General features: G+C 33.5%; 2 protein-coding genes and 1 pseudogene across 3 annotated transcripts; 1 reads left to right on the top strand and 2 right to left on the bottom strand.

Annotated features, from left to right (window-relative positions):
- Nucleotides 1-5,863: 5,863 nt before the first annotated feature.
- LOC106351612 (indole glucosinolate O-methyltransferase 1) lies at nt 5,864-6,612 on the bottom strand. The gene is made up of 2 exons (XM_013791391.3): nt 6,305-6,612; nt 5,864-6,208 (listed from the first exon to the last, which is right to left on the bottom strand). Exons 1-2 carry the CDS (start codon nt 6,344-6,346, stop codon nt 5,930-5,932), a joined length of 321 nt encoding a protein of 106 aa, XP_013646845.2. The 5' UTR covers nt 6,347-6,612; the 3' UTR covers nt 5,864-5,929.
- Nucleotides 6,613-9,064: 2,452 nt separating this feature from the next.
- On the bottom strand, nt 9,065-10,195 carry LOC106347346. 2 transcript variants are annotated; one of them, XM_048782552.1, is made up of 3 exons: nt 9,869-10,195; nt 9,746-9,794; nt 9,065-9,667 (listed from the first exon to the last, which is right to left on the bottom strand). In XM_048782552.1, exons 1-3 carry the CDS (start codon nt 10,154-10,156, stop codon nt 9,165-9,167), a joined length of 840 nt encoding a protein of 279 aa, XP_048638509.1. In that variant the 5' UTR covers nt 10,157-10,195; the 3' UTR covers nt 9,065-9,164. The 2 variants fall into 2 exon arrangements, with proteins under 2 accessions (XP_048638509.1, XP_048638508.1); XM_048782551.1 differs by having other exon boundaries at nt 9,065-9,794.
- A 407-nt stretch (nt 10,196-10,602) lies between these two features.
- LOC111202567 lies at nt 10,603-12,044 on the top strand (annotated as a pseudogene).
- Nucleotides 12,045-20,362: the final 8,318 nt, after the last annotated feature.

The following is a 20,362-nucleotide window of genomic DNA, read 5'->3' on the forward strand; positions in this document are numbered from 1 at the left end:
CTGAGCCAAGCCAACAAGGAGTAGAGAGAACATCTAGGCAACGAGTTCTAGATGCAAGGAAGGCAGCGGAAAAGGAGAAAAGAGCAGGAAAGGCTGTGGCATCTTCTTCTAGAGATGAGGAAGAAGAAGAACCAGCTCCACCAAAGAAAGCCAAGATGTCCAAAGGGAAAGGGATAGCTCTTGAAAGGGACAGAAGTAAGTCACCAACAGTTGAAGAGCTACACCATCACTTGGCTAAAGGTGTTTCTTGGGTTCCAACACGCTTTGCTGACCCCAAGACGATGGAGGAGCTCGGAATCGAAAACGATGTTAGGACAATGCTGCAGCACATGAAAATGGAGAGCTTCTACTCCATGGCCTATCCTACTTACGTGGAACCTTCTTCTCAGTTCCTTGCAACTCTTGAAGCATCTTTCTATGAGGGTAACCATGTGAGACATGGATGGGGCAAAATCAAATTTAAGGTCAATGGAAAGAGCTATTTCATGAGTTTCAAGGAAATTGGAGCAATGATGGGGATTGAGGATAATGAAGATCAAACCCTCCCAAGGTTCAAGAAGCTTCCTACTGGTGTTTGGAGAGTGATAAGTGGAAATCAACATGCTACTGGTCATGACAAGAACTCAGCCATCAGACATCCCGCAGTGCGTTATCTCCACAGGATACTTGTCCACACTCTCTACCCTCGCAAGGAGGCAGGGACAGTCAATGAAGAAGAGCTGCGACTACTCTATCGGGCTGTTATAGACAATGTTACACCAGAACAGCTTGAGGAGTTTGAGGAGACTGATAAGATGAAGTTTCCCACAACTGACATCTTCAAACGCTTTGGAATGGTTGGTCTCTTTGTGGAACGTCTCATGTACTACAAGGATTGGGTTTGGACTACAGCAGATTCATCGCCTCAGCTTGGAATTGGTGGTATGATAACTCCACTGCTGATAGCAAATGGTGTGAACTTGGGGAATGATCCCAAAGGACCAGCATTCATTGATGCCCCTTATTTGAGGATTGCTACTTACATTGGTGGAAGGTATCAAGAGAAAGTTGTCTACACCTACTTCCGCAAGGGAAAGATGGCTAAGTTGCTGCTCCCAAATAAAAAGCTCACAAACATAGAAAGGCCGGGGATCATCCACTTCGACATAGATGAATCAGAGCTCTTTGGACCCCATGGCCCTATAGATCCTGTGACTGCTCCTAAGAGAAGGAGAGGTGGAGGGAGAGGTCATGTAATGACTGGAACAAGTGATGCTACACAAGAAGGATCTGCTACCCCTCTTTATGGTCCACCTCGCTACCACTTTACTCAGAGCTCAACAGCTTTACCCCATGGCCCTCTCCGTGAAGCTCATGAGCATATTGACAAGCTTCAAAGATGGAACAAGGCTCAGGACAGGACAATCTTCAAACTAAAGACCAAGTACAAGGAACTTAAAAAGACAGTAAAGAAGCAAGCTGAAGCTTCAGCTCAATTCATGAAGAAGGTGGCTGATCTTTTGGTTAGAGGAGGAGTAGGAGGATGTAGTTCTGAAGACTTTGTTACTAGAGATACCTCAGTTCCTCAACCTCAGCCCTATGACCCTGTCACCAACCCTTCCTTGGACCTTGGACCTCCCCTTACTGCCCGACAGCTCTTGCGCCTGGCACGAAACCCCCAAGCTCATAAATCCAACTCCGGGAATAAGTCTCCTTCCCTTGCCTCAACCGATGCTGAAACCGACAACGAGGAAGTTGCCAGCGAGCCCCAAGAATACTACACTACCTTCCCTGATGACTCCGGATATGGGGACTCGGGTTTCTTCCCGAACGCTTAGACAGGTACTCCACTAACTTTCCATTGTATATACCAGTTTTTCTTCGCAATTGTTTTCGGTATCTCCTCCAACTTCCTAACACAGAGACTGTGTGAACTAAAGTTGGGGGAGGCATCAAGTATTTAATATGTTTTCTTTGATGATTTGAGTCTCATGCATTGCATTGTACATATATATATGCATAAAAAAAAAAAAATTAAAAAATCGAAAAACACAAAAAAGAAACATGTAGTTGCATCACTTGCACTTTTAAGATTGAGTCTAGAGCATATAGGTTGCATTCACTTGCATTGGGAACGATGATTTAAAATGCCTTGCAAAGAACCCTTGTCTAGAACTCAAAATGACACCCTAGTTAAACATATCAAGTAGCTTAAGCATCTCTTGAAAACCTTGCACGCTTCGAGCCTTGAAAACTCTTCTTGAAACTTGTTTGCTTGCTTGATGTTAGCATTGTTCTTAAGATCAGCTCCAATCTAAACTTGGCTTGAATGAACTTAATTTCTCTTGCATATGGGCATTCGCATACTTGATCATGGATCTCACACACATTTGGGTTATCTTATTCCTTCATACCTATCTTTGTTAACCCAAATGGCACTCCTTACCCTAAAACCCTAACCATTCCTTGAGACCAAACATTTAATTGCATGAGTGAGGCCTCTTTTGATAGCTTGTCATGTGCAAAATCTTGAGAGTATTGGAGGCGACATAGGTTTATTCTCATCTCTTGCTAGCACAATGAGTTAGCATTTGGGGATGTGAGAGGGGTTTGTGTGTTTTAAATTTCAATATCTTGGGTTTGGAGAGTGAGAAAGATGAGAGATATGAAAATAAAGCTCCTAGGGATATATATAAAAAAAAAAGAAGCTCTTGATTATGTAACAAAGAACCTTCCCCCTAAAAAAAAAAAAAATATAAAAGAAAAAAAGAAAAAAAAAAGTGGGGAAAGAAATGAAAAAAGGTTAGAGCTTGTGGAAAGTGGATTAAAATCCCTAGTGAGTGTGTCAAATGAAAAGAAAAGAGAGTTGTACATTGGGTGAGTGATGTGAGGGGGTTTAGATTGATTTTGAGATGATGATAAAGAGGGTAGAACTTGTGATCATTTACAACAAAATGGGGTAGAATGATGAGAAGGAATCTATGTATGCATGAGTTGCTTCTAATCTTAGATAAATTTTGCATAATGATCAAGCTCCTTGTTTTGAGTGATAACCACCCTTAAATAAAAACATTTGAACCCATCTCTTCATTCATATTAGACCATTGCATGCCTAGCCAAATGATTGAGATCATGTGCCCATTTGTGAGACTTCACCTTGTGTGTGTGTGTGTGAATCAATGTGAGAGCTGATTGAAAGGACTTGTTGGTAAAGAGTATTGCAACTTGAGTAGAGGAAAAAAGAGTATGGATAGGCCTAGAGAAGCTAGAGTATAATAAGGAGAATGCTCATGCTATTTGTTATGTTTCTTTAGGATGTTAAGTTGAGTGCTAGGAAGTGTTACTTTTGGCTATGAGTTCCCACTTTCAAACCTCTCTCCCTATGAGTTCTTACAAGTCACTTGAGGACAAGTAAGATACAAGTTTGGGGGAGTTGATATCTTGCATAATTACATTGTTTTAACCCTCTATTTCTTGCATGTTTTGATCATCTAGATTAGGAATCATGCATTTTAGTCTCTTTTTGCACTGCATAAGTCTCTATCAGGTTTTGGAGTTTCCATTGGAGATATTAGAGGTACTTGGAAGCATTTGGGATCAAAAAGGGAGTGGAAAATGCTGTTTAGGCGAGCAAAGCACCAGAGCGGGGTACGGGAGCGACGTGCGACACCCGCTCCAGAAGAATCGAAGGCTGGCGCGACGTCTTGCACCGAGGTGATACACCCGCTCCAAGCCCAACTTCTTGTCGACGACTTTCATTATGCGGAGCGACCTATGGCAGCGACGTCACTCACCCGCGGCGGATGCAGAGCGACCTCTGGAGCGACATCATCAACCCGCGCGCGTTTTGGAGAGGTGAAGCATGTGTTTCGGAGCGACCTATGGGAGCGACCTAGTGCACCCGCACCGCGTTTTATCTTATGTCGAAAACTTATGTTTTATTTGGGCTTTTGAAGTGATTAATTAAGCCCATTAGGTTTTAGAAGTCACATAAATACTCTCTAAACCTAATTGTAGGATCTTATCTTGTTTTCTATCTAATCACAAAAGAACTTTTAGGTGAAAGATCCTATCTTGATCATTTTTCTCTTGTGATTGCTTGATTATCTTGATCACTAATCATGATTAGCACCAAATCATCTTTGATTCTTGGGCTCATCATGGAAAGTAGTGAGTAGTCATCTTTGGATTCATGGGTTAGGGAGATTAAGGGTGATTAAGCTAGATCTAAGGTGTTTAGGTGTAGATCAATCTTATTCCTTGCTAGTAGAGGGCTTTTAATGCAACTTTAGAGTTGACCTCTCTAAAGTTGAGCTCTAGGCATTTCATACCCGGAAGGTGTTTGATGAAATGCCTGAACCAACTCTCCTAAGCTTTTAACATCCTTTACCAAAGGGATTTGTTGTTAAAGGTGTTAAGATGGCTAGTAGACTTGTGATTAATGATTACCTAGATAACATTCCACCAAAGGGATTTGATGCTTGAGTTATCTAGGTAAATGAGCATTCATCTAGGGATAGAGTTTGCTTAGGATTGTGTCTAGGTCTAAGGTAGATATAGATTGGTTCAAAGTTGACACCTTTAGGTTGAATCTTGATCACCCAAGATCGATTCCCATAGCCCATGAGTTCTTCCTTCTTATAAGAAAGAAAGCTTTGTCCTTTATTGCATTTTAGGTAGTAATCTAGTTTAAAAAAACATCTCAAAAACTGGTAGCACTTAGATTAAGCATGGTCTTGCATTCCCTTTGCTTTAGAATCACTCAGAACTGGTTTGACATCCTTTATACTACAACATTTGATTAGGAGCCTTGAAACTCCTATCATCACATAACCAACAAAAAGTATTTTATATGAAATTCAGGGAAAACATATCACTTGCTCAAAATCAATTAAAACATTAACATTATTTTTGTAGATAAATTAACGTCAATATATCTATAGTTTTTAGTTCCTCTCCATGTGTATTTATTTTTCTTCATTTTCAGCTCTACGAAATTTGGTGACATTATATAAGAAAAAAAAGAAGTGTATGTTACTCTAAGTAAACAAAAACAATATCTCTATACAATTATAAAATCATATATCAAAATTAAGGAAAACCAACCTGAGATGGGAGTCCTTCTCGTTTATTAGGAGGCCTTGTAAATCTTTAAGGTGAGCTTCGTACTTTCTTTTCTCGTATTATCACCACCACAACCAATAAACATTTTCAAGAAAATCGAAAATTAATTTAGTTAATTTCAAAATTGGTTTTAACCTAGTTTATGTTTACCTTTTTTAGTCACAGACTGCTTATAAGTATGTCGCTTAGCCAAAATCCACAGAGAAAAAGAAAAAAAAAGTAGGTTAGAAAAAAAAAAGTTTCATCAAAAAAATCAACATGACATAACTTAGGATTTGAGTATTGAATAGTTTAACGTATTTAGTCTCACTAACCTGGATTTTAACCTTCATCTTCTAACTTTGAAAATATATTTTCTTAAAAGAGTATTGGTGTGATGCCTTGGCACAAAGACCATGCCGATCTCGATATATAACTGTTGACTTGACAATGTTGATACAATCATCAGAAGTCATCGATTTGTCTTGTTAGAAATTGAAATTTGATCACTCTCATATAGAGAGAGTCAATGGAGCAATTACATGTAGAGAAGAATTCATAGCATCGTAAGATAGAAAAAAGGTTAACGGTTTTAAAGATTGTGGGATCATGATGTTAGTGGGAGAAATAATAAAAAAAATTATTTTATATAGATTTTAATTTGGTACGGAAAATATATATGAATCAGTTATTTTAATAAACGAAACTGTTTTCTCTTAAAAACCTTTTTCAGAATTTACATTTTAAAAAAAAAATTAAATCATATGCCATGTGTCAAAATTTTATTGGGCATGCGACTTGCGCTTTAGTATATAAGGGATACATTGTATTTACAAAACTCAATAATTCAGCAATTATAAGCCTGACAAACAACTTTGCAATGGGTGAAGCCAGAAGCTGCAGCCAAAGCTTCAAACTCGGCTCGTGATCTTTCTTTTCCACCGGAACATTGGGTGAGCATCAACATATCCATATCAAAGGCAATATTTGCATTAATGTCCCCATTCTCAGCTTCATCTGGAGTGACTCGTTCTATGACAACAACTTTACCGTTGTCCGGTAGTGACTTCCAACAGTTCTTAAGAATTTTCACACATTCTTCGTCCGTCCAACCATGAAGTATACGCTGTAAAACAAATATGATCCCATATGTAAGTACAAAATACAAATATACTCATGCATTTTTATGAAATATGAATGATAAGATAGTTGATGAACTTACTTTCAAGATCATGGCATCTCCTTTTGGAACATCCACGAACATATCTCCCACGACATGTTCCACCCCAGGGTAAGAAGGTGCTTGTGCTAAGGCACAAGTCAGATCAAAGTTGATACCCTTAATATTTGGATACTTAGAAGTAACAACACCGAGTGTGTTTCCAACTCCTCCTCCAACATCAACCAACACATTCACATCTCTAAGCCTTGGTAAACTTCAAGAGCCCTCTTCACAACAGCAATTTAGTGTATTCCTGATGCATCTCCGTTTCTCCTTTTATAGCTAAAGCTTAGATAATTTCATATAAATATATTATTGTTGGCATGCCGGTCCATCTTGGGCGCTGAATAGTCTATATATGAAGTACTCCAGAACTATAAGAGCATCTTTATTCCTAAAATCCCATTTGGGGTTCTTATTTTTTTTATTTTTTTCATAAAAAAAATTTAAAAACTAACCAATCGCGGGCTGATATATGTCAGTGAGGTCCGCGAACAGTACATGAACTCCAGCAAACTCGCCTCTTGCAGAAGAAGAGGAAGAGGTGGGTTTTAACAAAATTGTGGGACTCACCTCTTAAGAACCCATTTAAAAGGTGGAGAGGATAAAGATGCTCTAAGGAACCACTTAGAGCATCTCCAAGAGCAACTTTATATTTGAGGTTTGCTGAACTTTATATTTGAGGTTTGGGGGTGACCTTCTCCAATGGTAAACCTTAAAAAAAACCTCAAATTTTTTATATTTTTACATTATAGTCCTTACTTTAGACAAGAATCAAATAAAAGCATAAAACTTTTATAACAGCTAAAATCATACATCAAAAATATTATAAACAATAGTTATTAATAAACTATTACATTCTAATAGCATATATTACATATAAATAAAAGACTTAAAAATACATTATTCATTATTATTATTATTCCCATAATGCTCCCATATATGATCAATTAGTGCATTTCGAAGCGATAAATGAGCTTTTTTTTTTTTTTTTTTTGTAGATTACGAGCCAAAAATTATTGAAACCGAGTATTTTCGTTAGTTGCTGTTTCAACTTGTAGCACTGGCACCGCTCTTGCATCTCTAATCGGTGCGTTGATGTCCCGCTCGTCTTCAATTATCATGTTATGCATTATAATGCATGTTGTGATTATATCATGAGTTATTATGTCGAGTGTATCTAGAAATATCACAAGATCCTATTGGTAGTAATAATCAATCTCTAGGAAAGCTGTGGGAAAAAATCAAAAAGAGTTACAATGAAAAAAAGATGAGTGTTGGGAAATTAGAAGCAACCGATCATTACAAGGTAGAATGAATACTATTCTTTGTGCTGTTAGAAATTTGAAGAGCTGCATAAGTCAAGTGGAGAATTTGAATCCAAGTGGTGCATCCGAATTTGACATTGTATGTATATTTATTTTTAGCTTCATTTATATATGATATTTATTTATTTTTAATGATTTTATCTTGCATGCAGATGGAAAAAGGCAAGAAATTATTGGTACAAGATCCAAAACTGAAGGATATCCCAAAGTTTACCGACAACTTCAATTTTGGTATTCCAAACACTCTTCAGAGCAACGTCGTCGGTTCTTCAACATCACAATCTCCGGGATTGTTTTCATTTTCAATCAACTTAAGTAGTGATGATGGTGGGTCAAATTCATCACAACGACCAATTAGATCAAAGAAAGCAAAACTCAAAAGGAAAATCTCGGAAGGTAAAAATTCTTCAGTTGACACTTTGGTTTCATCAAATGAACAAGTCCTTGATTTCTTAAAAGAAAGTGCATCAGCTAGGGATAAGAATTATGAAATTGTTCAGTTACGTATGCAACACCAAGCAAAAAAACTAGCCCTTAAGGAAATGCATGAAGAGAATAAAATGTTGTTAACAAACCTAGAATCTATCAGTGATCATACTACTCGTGAGTTTATCCGATCTGAGCAAGAAAGAATTATAAAGAAAAGAACTCAAGAACAACAACAACCTTCGAATGCACCAACCTTTTATGGCCAATATTTTAGTGATATTGGAGGTTCTGAATCAAGTTTACCGGATTATTAGTATAATTTTAATATTTATTTTGCTTATGTAATTTTATTTTATGCATGTTTACCTTGTTGTATTTTGTATTAACTTGTTGATGTAATATTGTCTTGTGTAATAGTTGTTTAATATTACTAAAAGATTATGCTTGTTTATTATTTAAACATTTATATATTTATTTAAATTTATATGTAAAAGTTAAATTTATAAAAACATATATAAATATATAAAATATATAAAACTGTATGGACTAAAATGATAAACAAGAAAGTTATCAAGACTTTTTAAAAGGCATATAAGTACATGGACTATATGAAACCCAAATCTAAGGTTTTGTACAGTGAAACCTCAAATATAAGGTTTCACTGTACAAAACCTTATAATTTGAGGATTTGAAGTTGCTCTTAGAACATCTCGAAAAGCCCCCTTAAAACTTTAAGTGTAAGGTTTTATACACTCCAAAAGCAATCTTAAAACTTTAAATTTTAAGGTTTTGTACAGTGAAACCTCAAATATAAAGTTTCACTGTACAAAACCTTATATTTAAGGTTCCTTATTTTTTCAGTCCTTGTATTTGTGTACTTTTTAAATAAAGCTAATAACTTTCTTGTCTGATCAGTTTAGTCCTTTTTAATATCAAAATATTTAGTTAACACTAATAAATATTATACAAAGATAATAAACAGCAAACAAATACAAAATACAAGAAACTGAAAATAGAATATTACACAAAATAAAATATTTCACAAAATAAAATATTACATAAATTAAAATATTACATAAGTAAACATCACAACAACATTAATATTAAGGTAAATTTGATCCTGGACTTCCAATATCACCAAAATATTTTCCATAAATCTCTGGTGCAACTGGAGGTTGTTGTTGCTTTTGAGTTCTTTTCTTGATGATTCTTTCTTGTTCAGATCGAATGAACTCACGAGTAGTAGAAATAGCAATAGAATCTAGACTTGTTAACAATATCTTATTTTCTTCTTGCATTTCTTTAAGTGCTAATTTTTTTGCTTGGTTTTGCACACGTAATTGAGCCATTTCAAAACCTTTATCCCTACTTGATGTACTTTCTTTTAAGAAATTAAGTAGTTTTTCATTTGATGAAACCAAATTGTCAACAGATGAACTATTACCTTCAGCAAGCTTCCTCTTGAGTTTTGCTTTTTTTGATCCAATCGGACGTTGTGATGAATTCGATCTTCCATCATCACTACTTAAATTGATTGAAAATGAAGACACTCCTGGAGATTTTGATGTAGGAGAGCCGCTGATATTGATCTCAGTATTAGGAGTGTCTTGAATACCAATATTGACATTATCGGTAAATTTTGGAATATCTTTCATCAAAAGCCAAACATGATCAAACTTGAAACCATTTTTTAGTTTTGGATCTTGTATTAACAATTTCTTAGCTTTTTCCATCTGCATAAAATATGAAATCTTAAGAAATACATATACACAATCATATATGTATAATAGAAAATAAATGTACTTACAATGTCAAATTCAGATGCCCCACTTGGATGCAAATTCTCTACTTGGATAATGCAGCTCTTCAAATTTCGAATGGCATAAAGAATGGTAGTCATCCTACCTTGTAAAGATCTGCTGCTTCTTATTTCCCAACACTCTTTTTTTTCATTGTAACTATTTTCTATTTTTTCCCATAATTTTCCTTGAGATTGGTTATTGCTGCCAATAGGATCTTGGGATATTTCTAGATAGACACGACATAACAACTCATCTTCATGTTGGTTGAATGATGAGCCTCTACTTCTTTCCATATTTTTATGAAAGGTTATTGGATGTGATTTTTCATTGTGTAGAACATATTATTTATACAAAAAAATAGATGAATAAAATTCAAATGAATGGACATGGTTTAATTTTACAGATTTTCTTATCTACATGTGAATGATGGATAGGATAAGATTTTGATCCAAGGGATAGTGAGCTATAAAATACATTGAATGGTGTTGGTTGAAATTTTAAGATTTTCTTATCTTCTCTTATCTCTAATATATTGGATAAGTCTGACATCTTGAATATAATTTTAAATAGTAAAGATTCTTATCTTGTTACGTTGGATAAGTGAAATAGGCATATAGAATCCAATGAATGGTTTAGCTTAAATATTTAAGATTTTCTTGTCTTTTAGAATAGTAAAATTTATATCTATAAAAATACACATATACATGTTAGACAAACATCAAAATACTAACACTTAAAAATGAATTTTGATATTGGGGGTTCATCTTCTTTTATAATTTCATCTTCTTCCTCTTCTTCAGACTCATCTGAGTTGGATGACTGGTTATAAGATCAAAATGCAGCAATAGAAAGAGAGCAACAAATTGCAGTCAATTTTTGTGTGAACAACAATCGTGTTATTCACAAACTCACTCAAGAAAACGATCATGTCAGTCACCGGGGCTCTATTTATGGTCATGCCGTCATACACCGTGATAGAGAAAATGCACACCGTAATCTGTTCAGTGATTACTTTTCGGAGAATCCTCTATATGACGAGAGAGATTTCAACCGCCGGTTTCGAATGTCAAAAAGGTTGTTTCTTCACATTGTTGAGGCTGTTAAACAACATGACAACTACTTCACTCAGCGACACATTGCATCTGGTAGAATGGGTTTATCAACCTTGCAAAAAGTGACAGCCGGTTTTCGGATCTTGGTGTATGGTATGCCTGCTGATGCGACATATGAGTACATCAAAATAGGGGAGTCTACAACAATTGAATGCATGAAGAGATTTTGTCGCGCAATTATAAAAGTATTTTCGGAGCTGTATCTCAGATCACCAACACCATAAGATCTTTCCAGGCTTCTCAACATCGGCCAACAATGTGGATTTTCCGGAATGCTAGGAAGTCTAGATTGTATGCATTGGAAGTGGAAAAATTGCCCAACCGCATGGGCTGGACAATTTGCTGGTCGTAGCGGATCACCCACGATCATTCTTGAAGCTGTCGCTGATTATGATTTGTGGATATGACATGCCTACTTTGGTATGCTGGGTAGCAACAACGACATTAACGTCTTGTAGTCATCTAATTTGTTTTCAAAGCTTGCTCAAGTTACCGGTCCTCCAGCTAATTATATTATTCAAGGAAGAGAGTATAATATGGGTTACTATTTAGCTGATGAAATTTATCCAAAGTGGTCAATTATTGTTCAAACCATTAGTGATCCCCAAGGTCCAAAGAAAAAATTGTTTGCAGCAAGACAAGAAGCATGCCGAAAAGATGTTGAACGTGCATTTGGAGTTCTACAATCTAAGTTTGCTATTATAAAAGGACAGTGTCGTTACTGGAAAAAAGAGGTATTGCATGATATAATGACAGCATGCATTATCATGCATAACATGATTATTGAAGATGATCGTGATATCAACGCACCAATTAGAGATGCAAGATCGGCGCCAGTGACACAAGCTGAAATGGAAATAAACGAGAATGCTCGTTTTCAAAACTTTTTAGCTCGTAATCTTCAAATAAAAAATAAAAAAGGCTCATTTATCACTTCGAAATACTTTAATTGATCATATATGGGATCATTATGGAGGTAATTATAATGAATAAATATGTAATATATTTATTTGTATGCAATGTTTAATTATAATATAATATTTTAAAATTAATTTGTCTTTATAATAATTTTGTTGGATATTTTATAGCTATTGTAAAATATGTATGCTTCTAGTTAAGTTTTTTTTTTAAATATAAGGACTATTATGTTAAATAGAAAAGTTTTAAAGGTTATTATAAAGTTTTGGTTTTGGAGAGAAACACCCTCAAACTTTATTTTTGAGGTTTTGCCAAACCTTAAAATAAGAGAGCTTTTAGAGATGCTCTTAAAGTACATAAAACCTTATATTTGAGATTTTAAAGTTGCTCTTGGAGATGCTTTTATGGCTTCTGAAATCTTGTCCAAGTGAGTGAATTTAGTCAAAGTTCAAAACATAGACTTAATCTAATTTCATTACTATATCCTTGTGTTCCGAGTCCACAAACCATTTATACAAAAAGATCAACGATAATCATTTTTATTTATAACTACGATAATCATATTCTTGTTTATGTATTTATTCAGTTTGATCGATATGGATACATTATCAACAAATTATAATACTACAACGGTGCATAGCAACCACTTGTCTACAACGGTATTATATCTTCAGATTTTCTATCAGCTACCGTTTTAAAAATTGTTTCTAACCTTTCAGATATATCAATTAATTAATTAATCCAAAAAAAAATTCATCGGAAGATCAAAAGATAAAACTTCTCATTTTCGTGCCTCTCATAAGCTTTGAGTTTTGAGTGAAATAAATATTTGATATAGAGAACCGGGATGTATTTTTTTGCAAATGTTTTGTTACCCTCATTATTTTCATATAAAGGTTTTTGTTAGGAGGATGTTTCTTCCTGGATGTGTCCATTATTCATGGCATAGCCGAAATTTACCCAAAGAAAGAGTACTTAAATAAATGTGATAAGGTTCTCAAATTACATTGAAGAATTATCAACTTAAATAGTTTATTTATTTATTTTAGGATATAATATCGTTTAATGAATTTTCACTGAACTTATTTTCCAGAGTAAATTCATTAAAGCAATAAATCTGCACAAATTCAAAAAAAAAATCAGTTGAAAGTCATAAGAATATTTGTTACACCCTAAGTATGAGTAGAACTTTCTACTCGGCTTGTAGATAATACGTTTAACGAAAGAAATGATTGTTTCATCTCCAAAACAAATCCCAAAAACTTATCATTCCAATCAAAAAGGCAAAATGCTATGGAATAGTTTTAGAAGAGCTTGTGATAGAAAAGACACATAACCGCATTTCAGAAGAGTTTCAGCTGAACAGACTTCTTAGTTTTTAACTCCACTTTGCTATTCTATGAATAGTATATCTGTAACAAACATAATGACAAAGATAGGATTAAACACTATCCCAGACACAAGAACAGGAAAATCAGTGTTCTAACTTAAAAACCCAATCAGTGATTAAATTCGAACCAGATCAAGCCTAGATACTCGAATAGAGAAGAAACAGTAAACCACTGACAAAAATTGACTAACCCACTTCAGTGACTTCATATATATATACGAATAGGAAAATTGTTTGTGATTTGTCTGGGTTTATGGTTTTGATGTGGAGAAAAATCAATTTTGATGAATACTAGAGAAGAAAAAGACAAGTCAAAATAGGGTAAGCACGAGGCGGCGTATTCGGCTCTTAGAGCATCTCCAATGTACATCTCTATATTTTCCTTTAAAATAGAGATTTCTATTATAGAGGTTAAAATGTTCCAATGTATGTCTCTATAATAAAGTTCCTCTATAGAGGAAAATTACTTTTTGCCTCTATATTTAAAGGTGAAAATAACATATCTCTATATTTTCCTCTATAAATAGAGGTGGGTTGGAAATGGTCTCAGACTCACAAAGTTAGAGTTGTCGGAGATTAAAATAGAGAATCCCAGACATGGCTGAAAGTCGTCGGAAAACATGGAGATACAAAAAGTCAGCTTCCTTGTATTCAACCCTTCGCTTCCCTTCTCCATTAATTTGATTTATATTAAATGAGTCAACTCGGTAACCGGAGGCTGCTACAGAGGCTTCACCTTGTTTCTGGGTTTGAGGAATATGATTTGAGGCTACGAGAAAAAGAAAGAAAAGAAAAAGTGAGTGAGGAATATGTCTTCTTGGGAAAGGGTTTATCCTAGTGTGATCTTATCTTCTCCGAACATGGTTTCTATACCGACTCTTCTATGGTATCTTGAAGCCTTTTCCTAATATCGGTCGGTTAATCTTGCTTGTTTCAGTTTTGATATTAGTTTGGTTATTAGTTGCCTTGATTGGGCTGTTGTTTCCAGGGATATATAGTTGTTCCGCTGGCTTAGTTTCCGGGGATGTACGGTTGTTCCGCCGGCTCTGTTTCCCTAGTATGGGTTCTTGTTAAACGTTGTTTCATGAATAATATAATTTCAGATGGGAAAAAAAGAGAGATCTAAACTGAAAAATGGAAAACAGTTGTTGTGAGTAAATGGTATAACTTTGGTTACTCTAACAGTTACTCTAGTTAATTTAGTTGGACTTTTTCACGGAGTTTGGTTGGGGAAAGTGTCTCAGTAGACATAAGTGACCTATCAATACCATTAAAACAAGATCATTCACTTAATGAAAATTACAGTTTTCTCAAAAATAACCTTAATTTTATAAAGGATTAATAAAATTCATTAATGGTATTTAATTCTTTTGGTTTTAAGCCTACAAATACACCTAAATAGATCTATTAATAATAAGCCTATATATATTTAAAAGATATATTAACTTTAAATTTAATATAAGTATAAATATATTATGAACTATAAATAAATTAACAAACATGAAAATATCATTTTCTTAAATATATGTATCAATATTCAAAATAGATCATTTGAATATTATACAGATTTTCAATGCAAACCAAATCATATATCCTACACCATATATCATATACATAGTTGAATATCATTTTCCATGTATAATGTCATTTTATACATAATATTAATATGACAATTACGAGTGTTCAAGAATATTTTAAAAATTATATTAAAATAAATTTTTAAATCTAAAATAAAAACATAAACTTATAATAGGGTATTAATAACGAAAATAAACTAAAATTGTCATATCAATAAGTTTTTTATTATCATTTTTTATATGGATAATATAATAAAATTTCATCAAATTCTGAAGAATCTCTAACTTATGTAATATTAAAAAATATATGAGTAATTTAATCAATTTATTTAAAAAATACTATCATATATTTGTGTTTTATCGGATCAACGGTATCAGATTGAAGGTTAATAGTGAGTTTTTGGGTTTTTACCGGGTTATTTTTAATTAACGAATTTATCTTTAAATCTGAACCAGATTATATACAATGTATCGGGTCTATACGTTCAACCATGAATCTATGTCGGATATGAAAACAAATCTTAAAACTCAAACATTATTATAGAACAACTACCATATTTCAAAAAAAATCCATATTTTGAAAAGAAAAAAAAAACAAATGATAAAAACCTAAAAACTCAAGTTCGAAACAAAAATAATGGTAGTTTGTAAATCAGTTTTTGATCAATAAATGAAAGAAAAAAAAACAAATCCGCGTTTTTTATGCCCGGGTCAAAATCTAGTTATGTTATTAAAAGTCAATATGTGTCTTACGCTGTAATATCTATATATATAAAGAAATGTTCGCCTCTCTCCCGTGAAGCCACGTCATCAATTTGTGCGTTCTGGGAGTGACACGTGTTTCATTTTATATTTAGGGCCAAAATAAATGAATGCAGTTAAGGGTAATTGAACCCAGCACTTCTAGCACTGATAATTTCTTTTAGAACCACTAGGCTAAAGTCAATTTTTATAAATATGTGGCCGCGAAAATACTTATTATCGTGTCAGCTGGAAGCCCAAGCTTTTTCTGCTTGTGGCCAGGGCCGACACTGAACTGACGTCAAGATGAAGATCGTGAAATTAAAAACTTTGCTCCAAACAGTTTTGCAATGTTTCCAACCTTTATAACTCGATGCATATAATCTATATCAAAATACATTTGTTGTACACGCTTTTATTAGTTTTGCTTTTAAAAGAAGGTATTTACAGTTATAAATGTTTTGTGTCAGTGAAGTAATGGTTGAAAAATCTCTATACATATGTCATTTTAAAATAACACTCAACTTCTATATATAGTCAATACATATGTCCATGTTATATTTTAGACTAAATATTTTCTCTTTTAAAAATATAGAAAACAATTTTTTTAATCTACAAGCAAATGTTGTAGAGCAAGTATGCATTATACAAAATAATATATATTTAAAATCCATACACAAAAACATAAAAATTGTTATAGGCCTCTTTCTGACACATGCACATTCCACTATGAATAATAATTAAAAAAAAAACAGTATTGTCATCAAACTTTATCACAAATCCACATTTGTACATCTATAATTATGAGTTGGACAATTAGTTAATTTGATACAATACCAAAGCAAGAATAATCGAAAAACAACTATACCACCGCATACTAATAAGTAAGACATAACAGATAACCAAATTCTTGAATCTTAAAACAAATTTCGACTCGAACATTTAGTGAATATCAAATTAACTAATATCCCGCCCGTAGACGGGCCGACCCTAGTTTTCCTTAAAGAATATGCTATGAAATAAGGCGACAATTATATTCTCATTCCGTCGGCAAAGTTTTTTCTCATCCCAAATGGGTCAACCCTTTGGGAATGGCTATTAGTCAATTTCTTTATTAATGTTCCTATATCATCGATACCACATAAGTTCGGCCCATATATATTAATCTCTTTTGTATTTGGCCCAGTTAAGTTTATGGTGTTTCTATATAAAGTGATGGTAGACAAGGATTGTGCTAAATTTATTCTAGATTTAAACAGAATACAGTATTTGTTAGAGCACCCGCAACGGAGGATGATGACGGATACTTAGCACTTAATCCTAGGTTAAGATGAATAGAATAATATTATAAAAGCTAAGTAATCTAAGGATTGATCCCTAAATAAAGATTTTAAGGACTTGATCCTTAGGGACGTGGAACTGTCTAATCGTCGGTTTACTCATCCAAAACAGAGGATCCGAAGCTTTAGCCGTCGATATTCATCCGGGAACTAAGATTGGGAGAGGGGTTTTGTTTTGGATGGTGATGGAATGTAGGATCAAAGCATCCGTGAAAGCGATAACCGAGCGTATTGGATGGGAAGGAATCATAGAACCATTGATTGGTTATTGTACGAGAGGTCTTCCATTATATGTTTGCAGGTTCTTCGATCTCCTCCCTTGTTCTTGTTCAGACAATATTAGAATACGTTTCTTGATTATGTGGTTATGGTTGAGATTTATAGGAGTTTTGGGTAGGCAACGAAGAGCTTGTTAGTTTGCACGAGAAGAGACTTGGAGATGCTGGTTATCTCTGTTACAAGCTTGGCCGTACCAACAATCGTGGTGACGGTAAGAGAGTCTTTCTCTTTATCTTGTTGTTATTGCCTCTCTGTTCATGGATATGAATCAAAGGACTCCTACTCAGAGATCACTATTAGACACACCATTTTTACTAGAGTCCTTAACTATTCAAACAAAAGAAAAATATACTAAAATAATGGTAAGAGCATATGCAATGGTGGACTCCTTCTTGGAGTCACTCGAAACTGATTTGCACAAAACCTTTTATTTCCAGTCCACAAGAAAATACATCTATTCAAATTCTCATAAATGCCTACGCACAGATTAACTAAAATGTCGTACTCATTAGTATATATATGCTGAGTTAGTAGGACTAGGACTCCGACCACACTAGTAAAGTTGAAATCCATATATCCATCATTATCTATATAAAAGGCATGCACAACTACATTATTTTTTCACTACATAAGGATCAGTATTTCACATTATGCTTATTTTGGATCAGAAGTTCCGAAACTAGATTACAAATGCCATTAAACCAAGGCCGTTTACAAATTTAATATTCGCGAAAGTTAAAACGTGCTGGCATATATGTTCGTAGGCAACTACGTATGCATACATATGAATTGTCATATAATACGTAGATTTGTATGTATTTGTTAAACAAGTGATAATGATGGTGAAGTATGGTGCTCTTCGTGTGGCAACCACACTCGTCCCTCTTTCTTTATATTAAATCCAACTCTTTCCATTATTGTATCTCCCTATAAAACTTATTTCTTAATTAGTGCTATCCAATTCAGCAATCCAACTATTTTTATTTATATATGTCAAGAAAAAAAACAACTTTCATATTAGTATCTAATATTAATTTGCTCTTTATGATTTTTCATTTGCAGACGGCTCTAATTGAGGTCGAAGAATCTATAGTGTGAAAAGCATCTGATTCAAATTTGATCCCCTTCATATATAAGCTAGTTGGATTGTACTGTTTAATATTTTAATTATCCATTATGTGTCCGTCTATAAGTAGTCGTGCAGTATATATTAAGGGCAAATCCCGCTTATTATTAATCCATTTGACCAATTCCTAATGGATCCCTCTTTTATTAAATGTACATAGAACAGAAGATATAGATATGATGATGATTATCAAACAGTCGTATCAAAATATATGTATGTATTATTCATTATCACATTTGGTCAAACACTGGAAAAATCCAGTGAGTAACAAAAACTGTATGTGCGATTGAATAGGTTCATTCCTTGTCGAGAACAAAAGTACGTTCAGTTAACAGAAAGTAAAGAATGAGAGAGTTGTTTTTTATTTTCACTTTATAGGAAAAACGCTTTCACAGTTTCGTGTAGTCAAAAAAGGGAGAAAATAAAACGAAAATGAATCAGCCGACAACTAATCCATATTTTAAATAAAATTTTTCTTAGAGAAAATTTAGGAATATAAAAACAAGGGTAAAAAACAATGAATAAAATAATTTCATGTACAAGGAAAAATGAATCAGCCGACAACTAATCCATACAGTTTCATGTAGTCAAAAAAGCCTTACACGGGAAAATTTAGGAATATAAGAACAATGAATAAAATAATTTTAGCATTAGAGCATCTTTAACGCTAGGTTCTTAAGATAAGTTTTCAAAATAAAATAAAGTAAATAATAAAAAGGTACGAAAGAGAAAGGAGAACGGTTCTAAAACAACCACCGTAAGCGATGGTTTCGAAACATACATACATATACATATGTGTCAGTTGGTTATTGGTTTTACTTTTTACAAGAAAATAAAAAGTAAATAAAATATTATAATATTAATATTTTTTCTTCTTTTGGTAACTCTTATTGGTTCCTAACGTTAAAGATGTTCTTAGTTTTTATTTACTAAGAGATAAGAAAATCTGAAAATTTTATTAATTTCTTCATTTTATATTACTTGCAAATGAATTAACTATCCGTCAAATTAATTTTCAGTTGATTTTAGGAAATAAATTAAGTTAATCATTTTCTAAATTTGAATATGGTGTTTTGAGTCAATATGTGATAAATACAGTTGCCAAAAGATACCTTATGCGGTTCTGTGCTAAACTGGTAGTATAAAGAAGTCAAGAAAAAACTATATAATTAAAAGTTTAAGAAACTTAATTGTAGGCAACAGGCTTTGTAGACCACTAGGTCATTGTTTGAGAAATTGAGAAATTTCAGTTTTACTTTATTTTGTATCTTTTTCTTCTGAAGAAGGCATATATATGCATGGCTTTATATCATGAAGACGACAGAACAGCTTCATATTGTAGGTATGTAACTGCCCCTTTCGGTCTTACTCAGATTGTTTATTTACTTTGGCCGTAACCCACCCAAAAAACAAATGTGTGTGGTTTCACATTTATTTCCTTCTTTCCCGTTTTATTTCAATTATTTATAAGTGTTATGTTTTTTGGTAGAAAAGTATAATGTTCCTTTTAAAAAATAAGTTTCAAATGAAATCGATTTTTCGGGTATATTGATACCAAGTATCGATCGGTATGCTTTAACTTTACCGATCGCGCGTACGCGGAAATCCACTTTAATTCTCTTTCTAAACTTGATTTGTTCGTTTCAAACATGTAATCATAGTGTAAAGACGATTAAAACTTTGCTATTTTCAATATTCTAAGCTTTTCGAAAAAGATAGAATGCTAAGGTGTTTACTTGTTCCGCTACAATTCATCATTTTACGCTAGTTTTAACGATCAAAGTCTATGCATATAAAGTTATAAACGGTGAGAATAAACATATAAATAGTAAAAGTTAAAGTTAAAGTATCGTTATAAATTTATTTACACACACATTTTTGAAAACCCCATTTTCTATTTGAATTCTTACACAATTTTCGTCGGTGTAAAAGTTGGTCTAGCCGTGACAAATGAACTTAGTTTGGTAGTTAGATAAAACTTTGTTTCTTTTGTTAAATGGCAAGTAAAATCAAGTT

The sequence above is a fragment of the Brassica napus genome, chromosome A6 (genome assembly GCF_020379485.1).
Source record: "Brassica napus cultivar Da-Ae chromosome A6, Da-Ae, whole genome shotgun sequence".
Taxonomy (NCBI): Eukaryota; Viridiplantae; Streptophyta; class Magnoliopsida; order Brassicales; family Brassicaceae; genus Brassica; species Brassica napus.

Bases quoted from the DNA above. Each gene is read 5' to 3' on its own strand.
- LOC106347346 (XM_048782551.1), bottom strand. From the start codon at position 10,156: ATGGAAAGAAGTAGAGGCTCATCATTCAACCAACATGAAGATGAGTTG. The intron at 9,795-9,868 runs GTAAGTACATTT...TATTTTATGCAG, and splicing joins GGGCATCTGAATTTGACATT to ATGGAAAAAGCTAAGAAATT.
- LOC106351612 (XM_013791391.3), bottom strand. From the start codon at position 6,346: ATGTTCGTGGATGTTCCAAAAGGAGATGCCATGATCTTGAAA. The intron at 6,209-6,304 runs GTAAGTTCATCA...TTTGTTTTACAG, and splicing joins GAGATGCCATGATCTTGAAA to CGTATACTTCATGGTTGGAC.